At 38.5% G+C, this 18681-nt stretch overlaps 1 protein-coding gene across 1 annotated transcript in view; it reads right to left on the bottom strand.

Annotated features, from left to right (window-relative positions):
- Positions 1–18472, bottom strand: part of LOC120020325 (solute carrier family 12 member 7-like) — a 110835-nt gene extending 92363 nt beyond the window's left edge. The window contains exon 1 of the mRNA XM_038963900.1: positions 18267–18472. Coding sequence (XP_038819828.1) covers positions 18267–18375 — 109 coding nt within the window. The 5' untranslated portion in view covers positions 18376–18472. The remainder of the gene's footprint in view (positions 1–18266) is intronic.
- Between the last annotated feature and the right edge of the window lie 209 nt (positions 18473–18681).

Below are 18681 nucleotides of genomic sequence, written 5' to 3'. Positions count from 1 at the left end.
GAGTTACTGACGTGATCTTCCTGTCTGGGTTGGCGCCCCCCCTTGGTTTGTGCTGTGGTGGAGATCTTTGTGGGCTATACTCGGCCTTGTCTCAGGATTGTAAGTTGGTGGTTGAAGATATCCCTCTAGTGGTGCGGGGGCTGTGCTTTGGCAAAGTGGGTGGGGTTATATCCTTCCTGTTTGGCCCTGTCCGGGGGTATCATCGGATGGGGCCACAGTGTCTCCTGACCCCTCCTGTCTCAGCCTCCAGTATTTATGCTGCAGTAGTTTGTGTCGGGGGGCTAGGGTCAGTTGGTTATATCTGGAGTACTTCTCCTGTCTAATCCAGTGTCCTGTGTGAATTTAAGTATGCTCTCTCTAATTCTCTCCTTCTCTCTTTCTTTCTCTCTCTCGGAGAACCTGAGCCCTAGGACCATACGTCAGGACTATCGGGCATGATGACTCCTTGCTGTCCCCAGTCCACCTGGCCTTGCTGCTGTTCCAGTTTCAACTGTTCTGCCTGCGGTTATGGAACCCCTACCTGTCCCAGACCTGCTGCTTTCAACTCTTAATGATCGGCTATGAAAAGCCAACTGACATTTATTCCTGATTATTATTTGACCATGCTTGTCACTTATGAACATTTTGAACATCTTGGCCATGTTCTGTTATAATCTCCACCCGGCACAGCCAGAAGAGGACTGGCCACCCCTCATAGCCTGGTTCCTCTCTAGGTTTCTTCCTAGGTTTTGGCCTTTCTAGGGAGTTTTTCCTAGCCACCGTGCTTCTACACCTGCATTGCTTGCTGTTTGGGGTTTTAGGCTGGGTTTCTGTACAGCACTTTGAGATATTAGCTGATGTACGAAGGGCTATATAAAATAAACTTGATTTGATTTGAAAATCTGATTCGAAGTGTAGGTCTAATGAAACCAGCAGGTAGAGTTAGCTTGTCTGTGAACCCTCAACATTCTGGCCAGTAGCCTTGCATGGCATCTACTGTGCCACAAAAGCATGATGAAATGAATAAGTCGATATCCATGTCTATAAACACAGTGTCGCTATAGTTAGTTATTTGTGGTCCTAAACATTATTATTTCAATAATTCTATGCGGGAAGAGGGTGTGCACATTCTTTTTAACAGTACAAGGGGAGGGTAGTGTGAATATAAAGTACCAGTCAAAAGGTTTAGGACACCTACTCATTCAAGGATTTCTTTATTTTTACTATAATCTACATTGTAGAATAATAGTGAAGACATCAAAACTATGAAATAACACACATGGAATCATGTAGTAACCAAAAAAAGTGTCAACCAAAATATAGTTTATATTTTAGATTCATCAAAGCAGCCACCCTTTGCCTTGACAGCTGTCCAAACTCTTTGCATTCTCTTAACCAGCTTCACCTGGAATGCTTTTCCAACAGTCTTGAAGGAGTTCCCACATATGCTGAGCACTTGTTGGCTGCTTTTCCTTCAGTCTGCGGTCCAACTCATCCCAAACCATCTCAATTGGGTTGAGGTTGGGTGATTGTGGAGGCCAGGTCATCTGATGCAGCACTCCATCACTCTCATTCTTGGTCAAATAGCCCTTACACCGCTTGGAGGTGCGATGTATCATTGTCCTGTTGAAAAACAAATGATAGTGGGACTAAGCGCAAACCAGATGGGATGACGTATCGCTGCAGAATGCTGTGGTAGCTATGCATTGAATTGTAAATAAATCACTGCCAGTGTAACCAGCAAAGCACCCCCACACCATCACGCCTCCTCCTCCATGCTTCACGGTGGGACCCACACATGTGAAGATCATCTGTTTACCTACTCTGCGTCTTACAAAGACACGGCCGTCAAATTTGGACTCAGACCAAAGGACAGATTTCCACCGGTCTAATGTCCATTGCTCGTGTTTCTTGGCCCAAGCAAGTCTCTTCTTCTTATTGGTGTCCTTTAGTAGTGGTTTCTTTGCAGCAATTCGGCCATGAAGGCCTGATTCACGCAGTTTCCACTGAACAGTTGATGTTGAGATGTGTCTGTTACTTGAACTCTGTGAAACATATATTTGGGCTGCAATTTCTGAGGCTGGTAACTCAAACGAACTTATCCTCTGCAGCAGAGGTAACTCTGGGTCTTCCATTCTTGTGGCGGTCCTCATGAGAGCCAGTTTCATCATAATGCTTGATGGTTTTCGCAACTGCAATTGAAGAAACTTTTAAAGTTCTTGAAATGTTTCCTATTGACTGACCTTCATGTTTTAAAGTAATGATGGACTGTCATTTCTCTTTGCTTATTTGAGCTGTTCTTGCCATAATATGGACTTGGTTTTTCCCAAATTGGGCTATCTTCTGTATACCCCTACCTTGTCACAACACAACTGATTGGCTCAAACGCATTAACTTCTTCGGGCTAGGGGGCAGTATTTGGAAGTTTGGATGAATGAGGTGCCCAAAGTAAACTGCCTGTTACTCAGGCCCAAAGCTAGGATATGCATATAATTGGTAGTATTGGATAGAAAATAGAGGTCGATCGATTCATCGGAATGGCCGATTAATCAAGGGCCGATTTCAAGTTTTCATAACAATCGGTAATCGGCATTTTTGGACACCGATTGTGGCCGATTACATTGCACTCCACGAGGAGACTGCGTGGCAGGCTGACTACCTGTTACGCGAGTGCAGCAAGAAGCAAAGGTAAGTTGCTAGCTAGCATTAAACTTATCTTATAAAAAAATCAAACATAATCACTCGTTAAACTAGTAATATCATCAACCATGTGTAGTTATCTAGCTTGTCCTGCGTTGCATATAAACAATGCGGTGCCTGTTAATTTCTCATCGAATCACACCCTACTTCGCCAAACAGATGATGATTTAACAAGCGCATTCGCGAAAAAAGCACTGTCGTTGCACCAATGTGTACCTAACCATAAACATCAATGCCTTTCATTAGTCAATAAACAAGTATATATTTTTAAACCTGCATATTTAGTTAATATTGCGTGCTAACATGAATTTCTTTTAATGAGGGAAATTGTGCCACTTCTTGCATTCCGTGCAAGCAGTCAGGGTATATGCAGCAGTTTGGGCCGCCTGGCTTGTTGCGAACTGTGTGAAGACCATTTATTCCAAACAAAGACTGTAATTCATTTGACAGAATTGTACATAATTATGACATAACATTGAAGGTTGTGCAATGTATCAGAAATATTTAGACTTAGGGATGCCACCCGTTAGATAAAACGGTTCCGTATTTCACTGAAAGAATAAATGTTTTGTTTTCGAAATTATAGTTTCCGGATTTGACCATATTAATGACCTAAGGCTCGTATTTCTGTGTGTTATTATGTTATAATTAAGTCTATGATTTGAAAATTGATAGAGAAGTCTGACTGAGCGGTGGTAGACAGCAGCAGGCTCGTAAGCATTCATTCAAACAGCACTTTCGTGCATTTGCCAGCAGCTCTTCGCTGTGCTTCAAGCATTGAGCTGTTTATGACTTCAAGCCTATCAACTCCGAGATTAGTCTGGTGTAACCGATGTCAAATGGCTAGCTAGTTAGCGGGGTGCGCACTAATAGCGTTTCAATCGGTGACGTCACTCGCTCTGAGACCTTGAAGTAGTTGTTCCCCTTGCTCTGCAAGGGCCGCGGCTTTTGTGGAGCGATGGGTAACGATGCTTCGAGGGTGGCTGTTGACGATGTGTTCCTGGTTCGAGCCCAGGTAGGGGCGAGGAGAGGGACGGAAGCTATACTGTTACACTTGCGATACTATAGTGCCAATAAGAACATCAAATAGTCAAAGGTATATGAAATACAAATGGTATAGAGAGAAATAGTCCTATAATAACTACAACCTAAAACTTCTTACCTGGGAATATTGAAGACCCATGTTAAAAGGAACCACCAGCTTTCATATGTTCTGAGCAAGGAACTTAAACGTTAGCTTTTTTACATGCCACATATTGCACTTTTACTTTCTTCTCCAACACTTTGTTTTTGCATTATTTAAACCAAATTGAACATGTTTCATAATTTATTTGAGGATAAATAGATTTTATTGATGTATTATATTAAGTTAAAATAAAAGTGGTCATTCAGTATTGTTGTAATTGTCATTATTACAAATAAATAAAAAATAATAAAAAATGTATACATTTAAATTAAAAAATAAATATATTTAAATTTATTTAAAAAAATAAAAATACATTTAAAAAACGGTTGATTAATCGGTATCGGCTTTTTTTGGTCCTCCAATAATCAATATCGACATTGAAAGTGCTAACTGCGCATTCTCTCAAGATCAGGCTGACGTATGACGTAAAGGTAACGTAAGGGTAATGGCGGACTGAAGGGATTTATGTAGAGCACCTCAAGATAAAACATAATATTCGAAATATCTGCTAAATTAGACTAAAATATTAGCACTACTTAATCTGGTGAGTGATAACCTTCAATCTGGACAATAACACAAAACAAATCCTAAAACTAGAGACATTTATCGACAAATATTACGAAAACAGGCAACAACCAAACATGACGGAGAGTAAGACAGGGGAACCGATTACAAAACGAAAACGTGACTCTTCTACAGACACTGATGACTTAATATTCTCACCACCGGGAATGGTAAAGGTCGAAACCGATCTGTTAAAATCAATAAATGACAAACTGGGTATACTTGAATTAGTTAGTAAGGATATAAAAGAGTTGAAGGCAAGCCTAGAGATGAGTGATGAAAAAGCTGCGACATTGGAGAAGCAAACACACGCGCTAAAAGGGACAGTCAATAAGATTGAAACCGAAATGAATGGAATTAAAAAGGAGAACACCGTTCTGAAGGAAACCTTACTAGACATACAAACTAGATCCATGAGAGAGAATTTGGTACTTACAGGTATCCAAGAAAAAGAAGGAGAAGTTCCTGAATCTATAGTTAGAGAGTTCCTCCTTACAGCGCTTCAGATTCCACGCGAAGTTATCGACAAAATCCAACTTGAACGCGTTCACCGCTTCGGACAGAGAGGGCAGAGGTACGAACGCCCAATCGTTGCCAAATTTGCTTCATTTAAAGATAAAATAATGGTTAAAAGCCTGGGTAAAAGACTTGCTGGGACCAAAATTGGCATGAATGATCAGTTTCCGAAGGAAATTGCAGAACGGCGCAAAGTTCTGTATCCAATTTTCAAAGAAAATAGATTAAAAGCGAAACGAGTAGCTCTCGTCGTTGATAAACTATATATTGATAACCAGTTGTTCAGAGACACAAAGACTACTCCATGGTTATTTTAAAAATTACAAAGTTCTCATAGACGAGGGAAATAAACACAATTCAAGCCCGGTTACTGATTGTAACAATACAACAAAAAATATAGCTTTTCTATAAATCTTCACATATAACTAATTGAACACACAAGCACTAATTCAACATAGTGAAGATAAAAACTAAGTAAACAGAAGGCACAGTATGTGTGGATGGTATGGTTTGTGTTTATTTTTTATTTTATTTGTTATGTTTGGAAAGTTGAGTGAGTGAGTAATGAAATGGTTGCATATCCCAGAGCCAATGTATTGCTGTGAGCCGGGTATGAGAGGGCTTTCAATGTTGTTCAGATGATGGATATACCTTTATAATGAATTATACGTCTTATTTATTTATTGTCCTATCATGGAGAACTACATTTTTTATTTATTTTTTTATAAATTATATCTAATTATTTATTATCCTATTTTAATGGTACGGTCCATGGCACTATACCCTAGACACCCACCTGAATGACCCAGATACTAAGGAGAAGTCCCTAACTGTTTTATGTGCCCGCTGTAAGCGGTCTGTATGCAGCTAAAATGAGGTCAGAGACCAAGAGCAGCACTGCCCCCTCAAGATTCTGAGCCTGCTTGGCAGGGTTGGTCCTGCAAAGCCAAAGCCCCATAAAGGGAGAGCATAATATACAAGGAAATTCTCAAAGCTGCTAATGAGAACCTTGACGACCTTGTACCTAGCCGGTGGGGATTCCGGTGGGGTGCCCCCACCCAGGCAGTGGCAGTGCTGGCAACACTAGCTGCAGTAACCCATGGGGAGGGGGTCACACTCGGACATTCAGAGAGGGGGTATATTATTGTGGCCCTGGCGGCACAAAATCAAAGTCGGACTGCATGGAGATGCGTGGGGACATGGTCATGACGGGTGGCCGTATTGTGGGTGTTTCAGGAATAAGGTGTACATTAGACCTCCATTATCTAGGATATGACAATGGTAAATAAATCTCTCAATTTTTGCTAATTTTTTGTGCGGTCTTGCAGGCCTTCTCATGCAGCTGCAACTGCAAGTGCATTTGTAAATCATGACCCATCTTGAGTTGGGCTCTGGGATGGTGCAATTGTTGAGAAAGTGAGCTTATGGTTGTGTGGGGGTAAGGGCTGAGTGTGTGTGGGTGTATGTGTGTATCCCACAACTGTTGCGAAGGAAGAAGTAAAAGATGTTAGGGACAATAGAGGATGATCCACAGATATATATAATACAAATCGAGGTGAGGGCAATGGAAATGCATATGGTAATTGATCTTCTTCAATTCGGTAAATGGCACTGTATACTCTTTTCAAAGAATGGATCCCAGTCGGTTCAGGGCTATGGGATACAGGGGGTCGAGGGTGGTCTACCGGGCATTGGGATGACAAGCCATCTCGAGATGAGGCCTTTTAGCGGGTGGAATAGTAGGGACCAATTGGAGGTTTACTTAGTAGAAATGCAAATATCATGGTACAACTATATAGACACTCAATCATTAGGTTACTTTTTAATAGTACGTTTACAAAAATATATTCTGATTAAAAGAATGAAAGGTGTGTCTCATTATGGTAAGTGGTGAAATAAGTATAGCCAGTTACAATTGTAATGGCTTAGCAGATAATAAGAAAAGACGATCAGTATTTACCTGGCTAAAAGAGAAGGATTATAATATCTATTGTTTACAGGAAACCCATTCAACAGTTTTAGATGAAGTTTTGTGGAAAAAGAACTGGGGGGGCAAAATATATTTCTCCCATGGGCAAAGAAATTCAAAAGGGGTGATGGTTTTAATTAACAATAATTTTGATCCAAATGTGCAAATTGTCCAAACAGATCCTCAAGGTAGATGGATTATTTTAAATATGTTATTGGACAATAAACAAATATGGCTTGTTAACCTATACGGTCCGAATAATGATGATCCAAGCTTCTTTGAAAATATATATAAGAATTTATCAACTCTACAAGCAACACTAGACTCTATTATTATAGTGGGAGATTTTAATACGGTCTTAAATACCTCTATAGACCGGAAAGGAATTCACACTACAAACTATCACCCTCAGGCACTTAAGGAAATAATGAATATCATGGATATATTGGAATTAGTGGATATATGGAGGCTTAATTACCCTGACCTAGTGAGATATACATGGCGGAGGCTGAATCAAGCTAGTCGTCTTGACTACTTTCTTATACCATTCTCTCTGGCACCAAAAGTTAAAAAAGTGTTGATAGGGGACAGAATGCGGTCGGATCATCACATAATTGGCATATATATTTCTCTTACAGAATTTCCACGTGGGCGAGGATATTGGAAATTTAATCAAAGTCTACTAGATGATAAATTGTTTAGAACTAGGACAGAAGATTTTATAACTGACTTTTTCAGACATAACATAGGTACAGCAGATCCCCTTATTGTATGGGACACTTTTAAGTGTGCCTTTAGAGGCCATGCAATTCAGTACTCATCTATAAAACAAAGGGAATTTAGATCAAAAGAGTCCATATTAACAAAGGAAATTGAAGGACTAACAGTACAGTTAGATAGCAATAAAAACGGTACCATAGAGGCACAGAATAAGTTAGAGGAAAAACAAAAAGAAATGGAGGAACTTATTCAAGAAAGATCCAGTGTAATATATTATAAAAATAAAGCGAACTGGATGGAATATGGGGAAAAATGCACCAAATTCTTTTTCAATCTTCAATATAGAAATGCTACCAAAAAAAATGTATTAAAACTTGTTACAAATGATGGAGTCACGCATGATTCACCAAATGATATTTTGAAAGAGGAAGTAAAGTACTTTAAGAATATGTTTTCGTTTCAGGCTCCTCCATCTCCACTAACTGAAACTAATTGTATGGATTTTTTTCCTATTAATAATGTAAAATTAACATCTGTACAGAAAGACTCATGTGAAGGCCAAATTACAGAGGAGGAACTGCTTGATGCAATTGGGGCCTTTAAGGATGGGAAAACTCCAGGGCTGGATGGCATACCAGTGGAAGTATACAAAACTTTTTTTGATATACTCAAAGGACCATTATTAGCTTGTTTTAACCACTCCTATATAAATGGTAGATTATCAGACACGCAACAAGAAGGTCTGATATCGTTATTACTGAAACAGGACCCAAGTGGTATATATAAAGATCCAGTCCAATTAAAAAATTGGAGACCTCTTACACTTCAGTGTTGTGATGCAAAAATCCTAGCAAAATGCTTGGCGCATAGAATAAAAAAAGTTTTGTCAGATATTATTCATCCTAATCAGACAGGTTTTTTACATGGACGATACATTGGAGATAATATAAGGCAAGTACTGGAAACAATAGAACACTATGAAATATCGGGGACACCAGGTCTGGTTTTCATAGCTGATTTTGAAAAGGCTTTTGATAAAGTACGACTGGAGTTTATATATAAATGCCTAGAATATTTCAATTTTGGGGAATCTCTTATAAAATGGGTTAAAATTATGTATAGTAACCCTAGGTGTAAAATAGTAAATAATGGCTACATCTCAGAAAGTTTTAAACTATCTAGAGGAGTAAAACAAGGTTGTCCACTATCGGCATATCTATTTATTATTGCCATCGAAATGTTAGCTGTTAAAATTAGATCAAACATTAATATTAATGGATTAGAAATCCGTGGCTTAAAAACTAAGGTGTCATTGTACGCTGATGATTCATGTTTTCTTTTAAAACCACAACTAGAGTCTCTCCACGGCCTCATAGAGGATCTAGATACCTTTGCTATCCTCTCTGGATTAAAACCAAATTATGATAAATGTACCATATTACGTATTGGATCACTAAAAAATACACATTTTATATTGCCATGTAGTTTACCAATTAAATGGTCTGACGGAGATGTGGACATACTCGGTATAAAAATCCCAAAAGAAAGAAATGATCTCACTCCAATAAATTTTTATAGAAAGTTAGCAAAAATAGATAAGATCTTGCTACCATGGAAAGGAAAATACTTGTCTATTTGTGGAAAAATCACCCTGATTAACTCTTTAGTCATATCACAGTTTACCTATTTGCTTATGGTTTTGCCTACACCTAGTGACCTGCTTTTTAAATTATATGAACAAAAAATATTCCATTTTATTTGGAACGGCAAGCCAGATAAAATTAAAAGGGCCTATTTATATAACGAATATGAATTCGGAGGGCAGAAATTATTAAATATTAAAGCATTAGACCTCTCACTAAAGGCATCAGTCATACAAAAGTTATACTTAAATCCAAACTGGTTCTCTAGTAAATTGGTACGAATGTCTCATCCTATGTTCAAGAAGGGCCTTTTTCCCTTTATTCAGATTACACCTGCTCACTTTCGGTTGTTTGAAAAGGAAATAATCTCCAAAATATCCTTATTTTTTAAACAAGCCTTAGAAAGTTGGTTGCAATTTCAGTTTAATCCACCTGAAAGGACGGAACAAATAGTACAACAAATCTTGTGGTTAAATTCAAATATAGTAATTGATAAAAAAACTGTATTTATCGAAGAAATGTTTAAAAAAGGTATAATTTTTGTGAATGATATCATAAATAGGACTGGTGGAGTTATGTCACACATGCAGCTAACACAGACATATGGAAATGTCTGCTCTACCCAAAATTACAACCAATTAATTGCAGCATTACCACAAAAATGGAAGAGGCAAGTAGAAGGGGAAAAAAGTAAGGAACTTGTATGTCGGCCCTGTATTAAAGAACATAAATGGTTAAAGAAAAGTGTGATAAATAAAAACATATACCAATTTCATTTAAGGACCAAAAAACTGACAGCTGTGCCATATAAATTGCAAAATAGTTGGGAAGAGATTTTCGATGTACCCATTCCATGGCACATGGTTTATGAATTGATACGCAAAACAACGCCGGATTCAAAACTTCGAATTTTTCAATTTAAATTACTGTACAAAATTCTTGCAACTAATAGAATGTTATATATATGGGGTATACAATCTTCCCAGCTCTGCAGATTCTGTTGTGAGGAGGCAGAGTCATTAGATCATTTATTTTGGTATTGTCCATATGTAGCTCGTTTTTGGTCACAGGTCCAGGAATGGCTGAAGAATTGCAACATTTGCCTAGAACTAACGCTACAGATAGCAATACTGGGGGATTTGAAAAGCCATAGTCAATCAATCAATAATATAATAATTATTTTAGCAAAAATGTTTATTTTTAATTTACAATCTGTAGAAGCTATGAGAATAGGAAGGTTCATATCTTTTGTGAAGCATCACAGCACAGTTGAAAAATATATGGCAAATAAAAATCCGAAATGGATGATGTTGGAAGATAGATGGGAAGGGTTGAGTGGAACTGAAGGGTGGGACTAATAACAAGATAAACAATGTAGGGCATACGGGATCTGTGAAATTTGTATAGGTGCGGAGCTTTTGTGAAATAGCACAGTTACAAGTGGAAATAAAATTGGATGGACAACAGAAATAGAGGAAGGACTAAGAACAAACAAGAGAGAACTATTATAAAGTAGTCTGTGTCTGTAAAATAGGTATAAGATGTATAAATTGAAGGTAAAAGCAGAAGTGTTTATTAGTTTACTCCAATTGGGGGAGCGGTGGTAGGGTTGCGGGGAATAATAATAAAGGTATATTCTTTAAAAAAGTATGTATGTCTATATAGGTATGTGTATGTATATATGTATATATGTATGCATGCGTGTATGGATATATATATTTACCCAAAAAAATATGGGGGATTGGAAATGATGCAGACAATTACATTGGAAGCAACATTCTTTCCGCAATATTAAGCTGATCCACCCCAAAAAAAAAAAAAAAAAAAAAAAAAAAAAAAAAAAAAATATCGGCATTGAAAAATCATAAATCGGTCGACCTCTAATAGAAAACACTTTAAAGTTTCCAAAAGTGTTAAAATAATGTCTGAGTATAACAGAACTGATATGGCAGGTGAAAACCCGAGGACAATCCATCCAGAAATATTTTTTTTCAGCTCACCACTGATTACAATGGCTGGGAATGGGAATATAAAAGGAAGACCTCCCAGAGTGCAGTTCCTGGGGCTTCCACTAGATGTCAACAGTCTTTAGAAAGAGTTTCAGGCTTGTTTTTTGAAAAATGAGCTAGAATTTGTAGTTTTTCTAAGTGGCTCCGATTTTGGCTGTAGTGTTTGTTGCGCGTGCCGGTGAGGGCATGCACTTCGTTATTCGTTCGTTACCCCTGTGATTGCAACCAGATGAAGATCTTCAAAGGTAAGTGATTAATTTTATCGCTATTTCTGAATTTCGTAACGCCTCTGCTTGGTTGGATAATGTATGTAATGCTTCTGTGTGCGGGGCGCTGTCTTCAGATAATCGCATGGTGTGCATTCGCCGTAAAGCCTTTTTTTAAATCTGACAAAGCGGCTGGATTAACAAGAAGTTAAGCTTTTAAATGACGTATGACACTTGTATTTTCATGAATGTTTAATATTACGATTTCTGTCATTTGAATTTCGCGCTCTGCAATTTCACCGGATGTTGTTGAGGTCCCAATGATCTGTAAGAAGTTAAGGAAAGAAATTACACAAATTAACGTTTAAGGAACACCTGTTAATTTAAATGCATTCCAGGTGACTAGCTCAAGAAGCTGGTTGAGAGAATGCAAAGGGTGGCTATTTGAAGAATCTCAAAATAAATTTTGATTTGTTTAACCTTTTTGGGATAGGGGGTGCTGTTGTCACTTTTTCTGGAAATCGTGTAATTTTTAAACGGCTTCCTACTCAATTCTTGCTCGTACAATATGCATATTATTATTATTATTGGATAGAAAACAGTCTCTAGTTTCTATAGGCGTTGAAATTTTGTCTCTGAGTGGAACAGAACTCATTCTACAGCAATTTCCCTGACATGGAGTCAGATTTCACACATCTTGGCCCCTGATCTGGAGTCAGTTTAAAGGTCCCCGTAAATGCTATGAGGATACAGACACTGCTTACGTCTTCCCCTGGATGTCTTTACGTGATGACGCTTTGAATGGTGTCGATTGCGCAATCACAGCCTCTATAAAACAGATCAACGTGTAGGAAGTAACTCTTTTCCAGCTGCGTCGGACGCGCGGTGGACACCGACCTACTATTTTTCCAAGCATTAGTGTAGCCAGTAATATTTATCCGGTCATGTTTTTACTTGTAATAGGTGTTAAAAACATCATAAGGTAGTTAATTTAAACCGTTTTATAGCAATTTATATCCGTTTAGTGCGATTTTGGGACATTTATTTCTGAGACAATTTCAAGCTCTGGGCACGTTTTCAGTTCATGCCGAACGCAGTGGGCATTTCGACATGGCAAGAGGACAGCTTTCGACCAAAAGACGATTAGACCCAAGAAAGGATTCTTTGCCCAAGATTCTGATGGAAGAACGGCTCAAAGTAAGATCAATTTATTATGATAAATCGTGTTTCTGTCGAAAAATGTTAATCGCTAATACCGCCATTTTGTTTCGTGTAGCTTCGTTTGGCGCAAACTGTATTGAAAAGTAAGGATAATTTAAAAAATGTAAATCAGCGATTGTATTAAGAATTAAATTGTCTATCAATCGCTGTCCACCCTATATTTTTTAGTCACGTTTATGAGTATTTATGTATACGACTAGATCACTGTCTAATATTGCGTCCGACATTTTCTGACCAGCTCGGCTACTTTTCTCATTGTATAACCACGATTTTGGTGGCTAAATATCCACATTTTCGAACAAACTGTATATGTATGTTGTAATATGATGTTACAGGAGTGTCATCTGAAGAATTCTGAGAAGGTTAGTGAAAAAATTAATATCTTTTGGCGATGTTGACGTTATCGCTCTCTTTGGCTAGAATCAATGCTGGGGTAATGTTTGTACATGTGGTATGCTAATATAACGATTTATTGTGTTTTCGCTGTAAGACACTTAGAAAATCTGAAATATTGTCTGTATTCACAGGATCTGTGTCTTTCGATTAGTGTATGCTGTGTATTTTTACGAAATGTTTTATGATTAGTAATTAGGTAAGACACGTTGCTCTATCTATTTATTCTAGTCGATTTGTGACGGTGGGTGCAATTGTAAACTATGATATCTACCTGAAATATTCACATTTTTCTAACAAAACCTATCCTATACCATAAATATGTTATCAGACTGTCATCTGAGGAGGTTTTTTCTTGGTTAGTGGCTATCAATATCTTAGTTTAGCCGAATTGGTGATAGCTAGTGGTGTTGGTGGACAAAGAAAAAATGGTCTCTTTTGCTAAGGTGTTTACCTAATAGATTTACATATTGTGTCTTCCCTGTAAAACATTTTAAAAATCGGACATGTTGGCTGGATTCACACGATCTGTATCTTTCATTAGCTGTATTGGACTTGTTAATGTGTGAAAGTTAAATATTTTAAAAAAATATTTTTTTTGAATTTCGCGCCCTGGCTTTTCAGTGGAATGTGGGAGGAGTGCCGCTAGCGGCACCCCAGTCCTAGACAGGTTAACACTATTTTGGTTACTACATGATTCCATGTGTGTTATTTCATAGTTTTGATGTCTTCACTATTATTCTACAATGTAAAAAATAGTAAAAAAATTAACAAAAAGCGTTGAATGTGTAGGTGTTCTAAAACTTTTGAACGGTTGTGTGTATATATATATATATATATATATATATATAGTTTTATTTACTTGGCGGCCCCAACCTGCCTCCCCCCACCCTAAAAAAAGCATAAAATAAACAACAAATACTACACTAGAATATACACAGCAAAGTAAGTGGGACCATTCTAGCCAATGAGAGGGCAGATACGTATATGAACAACACGCACAACTAAGTCGTTTTTCTCAAAATTGCCGGAAATCCACGTGCATCCACTTATATCAGTACATTTCTAACAGCCTAAACATTACAAAACATATATTAGATAAAATAAGCCTCAGGTAATTCGACAATCGCCCATAGACCTCCATACAAAATAGGTATGGAGCTTATCTCATGGGACAGATTTTGGGCGGAGTGAATCGTCTCGCATCACCTCTTCCTCTCTGCCCTAACCCATTTTAACTACCAAAATAAAAGGAAACAATTGAGTAAATTAGGGACAAAAAGTGTATTGAAAGCTGGTGTTTCCACACAGGCGTGGTTCCTTAGTTGATTAAGCAATTCAAATAAATGGTATTTGTCACATGCTTACTTATGAGCCCTTAACCAACAATGCAGAGTCTTTAAAAAGTAAGTCAGGAAAATGTGCTAAACTAAAGGAAAAATAGTAACACAAAATAACAATAACGAGGCTATATACAGGAAGCACCGAGTCTATGTGCAGGGGTACGTACAGGGGTTAGTTGTGGTAATTGAAGTAATATGTAGGTAAAGTGACTATGCAAAGTGACTAAACAGAGAGTAGCAGCAGCGTATGTGACGAGTGTGTAGGAATTTATGTGTGTGGTGTCAATATGCATGTGCGTGTGTGTTTGGAGTGTGAGGGTAGTCCAGTGAGTGTACATCAACCTTGTGCAAGAGTGGCGTAAGACAGTGTTTTCCATCACCATCAACAAAACACCAAATGATGGAACTTCCCTCCAATAGAGTTCCAGACACTTGTAGAATCTATGCCTTGCAAAAGGTTAATTGAAGCTGTGCTGGCAGCTCGTGGTGGCCCAACACCCTATTAAAGACACTATGTTGGTGTTTCCTTTATTTGGGAAGTTACCTACATCTCCCTTCCAACAGGTACAGAACAATGGAGTTCTACTGATTCACAGCAAGTTAATACTTGACAGAGGAAAGGCATTATTGCAGCGACTGCCACTGTGAAACGCAAAGCTGAGAAACCTTTAAAGGTAATACTATCCATAGTGATTTCATATTAATCATGGTCCTAACACATGAAGGGAGGGAGAGCAACAGGGAGAAAGATTGTTGGAACACTGAGGGCAAGCTACTGAATGAGTGAAAGAGAGAGACAGACAGACAGAAAGAGACAAGACCCACGGCCTGGTGCAGCAAGAGTACCGAGAGAGACACGAACAAGAAGACATTGGCGGAAGCTGAGATAGAGCTTGAATCGTTTGGGGGATGGAAATTAAGAATAGAGTTTTGTAAAAAAAAATATATTTTAAAAAAGCAAAATTGACGTGGGAAAGGCAATGGCTAGTGTTGCTAATTCCCCATCATATCTGGTAGGAGTATGTTCTCTGGGACTATGTACGCCCGACGTGGTTAACCCATTGAAGACATCCAAAGTGGTGGGTAAAGTAAAAATCACGATGTGGGCTTGTTCAGATTTTTTGTGTGTCTAAGGAGCAGAAAACATTTAAATGGGTCCTGGAACTCACTTAATTTGGAGATTATGATGTGTTGTGCTTTGAGCTACGGAGCAGGGCACCTATTAAAGGAGCAATTTCTGGAGTTTCGTTAGAAGTTGTTATTGATATATAAAAATAAAATTCCTGGAGTGGTTGATGTAAGCTGGAAGAATCGTGTGGTTAAATGGCAAGAAGGAGAATAGTTGGTCAGTCCTTGTTTTTGTTTTTTTATCTGGAGTCCCTCTCGACCAGAGTGAAGCAGGAAAATCTGTATTATCCCGTCAGAGCCTTTATATCCAGGCCTTTGCAATGTAAGAGATGTAAAATGTTTAGCCATGTAAAAACTGTCTGAAGACGGAAGGAGCCGAGATGTGGGTCGTCTGGTTAAAAGCGTTTGATGGAGATTTTTGTACAAAACATTAGGAACACCTGCTCTTTCCATTACAGACTGACTAGGTTAAAGTTATGATCCCTTAGTGATGTCACCTGTTAAATCTACTTCAAATCAGTGTAGATGAAGGGGAGGAGACAGGTTAAACAAGGATTTTTAAGCCTTGAGACATGGATTGTGTATGTGTGGCATTCAGAGGGTGAATGGGCTGAATGGGCCTGACAAAATATTTAAGCGCCTTTGAACAGGGTATGGTAATAGGTGCCAGGTGCACAGGTTTGAGTGTGTTAAGATTTGCAACGCTGCTGGGTTTTTCACACTCTACCGTTTCCCATGTGATTGACAACAATAGCCTACCTCTACAATTCATCCAGAATTAAGATCATGGTCTTCATTAGAAACCATGTGCCTACTGGCACTGTGGTCGGATGCCACAGTCCAATCGAAATTAGATCACGCATATACAGTACCGGTCAGAAGTTTGGACACACTCATTCATGGGATTTTCTTAAATGTTTTACAATATTCTACATTGAATAATAGTGAAGACATCAAAACTATGAAATAACACACATGGAATCATGTAGTAACCAAAAGTGTTAAATCAAAATATATTTTATATGAGATTCTTCTAAGTTTTGAGCATTTTCAAGACAAATCACTAGCGATAAAGTGCAGAATATGTCCAAACTGATGCAAAAAGGCACATAGCTTTCTGTAAGCTTGAGCGAGGCCACTGTCCAATAGGCTACAATACAAAAGGACTCTGCAGGCTACTTTTAGATTTACACTTCATTCCTTTATAAATCCATAGCATTTGCTTCACATGCGTGCTCCTTTGCCAATATCGATTGCTGCTTTTATCAATTTTCATAATTTGAACATGCGAGTTGTTATAGGTTATCATATTAGAGGTTCTTTGAAATACAAAACTTTTGGTACACATCTTAAAGTTGCACTATGCAGAAATTTCTCCGCCATTTTCTGGATGCTAAAACTAACAGTTTGCCTAATTTCAGTTTATGTGACAAAATAAGCTAGCATAGTGTAGAGAATCACTGTACCATCTAAACCACTGTGAAATATATTTTCCATAACCAAAAATATTGTATTTTCTGGTGTACAAACCCAAAAGTAAAAGACAAAAACTTAAGGCAAGCATAGAAAGTGCAAATAGAACAGATCTACCACTTCTTAGACTTGCATTCAAGTAGAATGATAGATCTATAACTCACATTTGTATGTGAATTTGGTAGGGTTGCCCATAAAGTTACATATTGCCACGAAGACCTGCCTAAACAACCAATGCACGCACGCAGGCCTAAAAAGCTGGTTTACTGTTCAGGAGAAGGATATATGGAATCATATGTATTTTTATGGTTGTGTACAGATCGAGGATGTCGGGACAGTAGCACTCGGTCTTAAATCGTTGGATATCAAATATAGACTGTAATGATGAGATTGTAAAACTACTGGAGTATAACAGTGTGCCGTTTTCTGTCGATTTATACAGCTTGTCGTAAGGGAGATCCAAGGCAGGTTGGATTAACTTGCACACAGGGAAGGACAAGGGAATCTGGTCACAATACAGAATCAGTGGGCAGTTAAGAGTAATTTTATTACCATGTGTACTCAACAAATCTGGATCATCTTGACCGGATGACAACAACCACATGTTAATGCAAGGTGTAAACACAGCTTCTGTCTCCTTTGTGGAGGCAGTAAAAAGGGTAGAAAGAACAGAAGATCCGATGTCAGTGAATAACAGTGGAGCTATACAGCAACATGCACCAAGGCCTGCATGTCACCAGCCAGATTCAGACATTCTTAATTTGAAGAAAGTGGCCTTTGTGACATTTATAGCAATGGTGATAAACGTAACTGCACTTTTCTCTTGTACATTTTTTTGCACCCGTTCAGTTGGTGGCAAAAATACAGATTTCTTTAGTCAACTTCGCCATAAAACCCAAAGAAGAGCGAGATTGAAATTGAATTTAGAGAGAGAGAGAAAGAGAGAGCGAGAGAGAAAGAGAAATGGAGGCAAGGAAAATCTCAGGAAGCCCACGCTTGTTTTTGTTTATCTCAGGAGTTGCAAAAAGTTCACTCGTCTTAAAAATATATATTTGATCCCCTTAGACCAGAGAAAAATAAACAAACAAACAAAGCTATATCATAATTATGTAAGTCATGGGCCAAGGTAAACGTAAAGTGAACATGTTCAGCTGTTCTACAGAAGCTGCTTCGCTTGTCTGAGCCTGTCCTGACAACGTCAACAGTGTGCCCTCACCTGAGTAGGGTCGTCGTGGAATAATATCTTCCTCCCTAAACACACGTTCGAGACTTGACTTCCCGGCCCCGCCATCCTCCACAGGGACCACAGTGAAGTTGGTGGGCATTTTATCCCCTCACTGCATTGACTCTAGCCTGAGAAATTCAACGTCTCTAGTCCCGCTCAACATCGCAAGGCACAGTTCGATGTGTTCTCTCCTGTTCCGTCTCTCTCATCTCTATCGCTCAGATTCTGCCCCCATGTGACCAGGCCTTCTCCAAATAAGGAATGTTTCTGCAACTCCTCCCTCAGGAAAAAGTCCTCTTACACTCAACTTCCCCCTATAAACTATAGTACCTACGACAGACAAGACTCCTAATTTTACAGCATGCACCTCCTGAAAATCTTTCCCTTCCTTTAATGAAAAGAGCCC

Source organism: Salvelinus namaycush, chromosome 25 (assembly GCF_016432855.1).
Source record: "Salvelinus namaycush isolate Seneca chromosome 25, SaNama_1.0, whole genome shotgun sequence".
Taxonomy (NCBI): Eukaryota; Metazoa; Chordata; class Actinopteri; order Salmoniformes; family Salmonidae; genus Salvelinus; species Salvelinus namaycush.
Note: the sequence above shows the minus strand (reverse complement) of the source record. Positions and strands in the feature narration are given on the sequence as shown.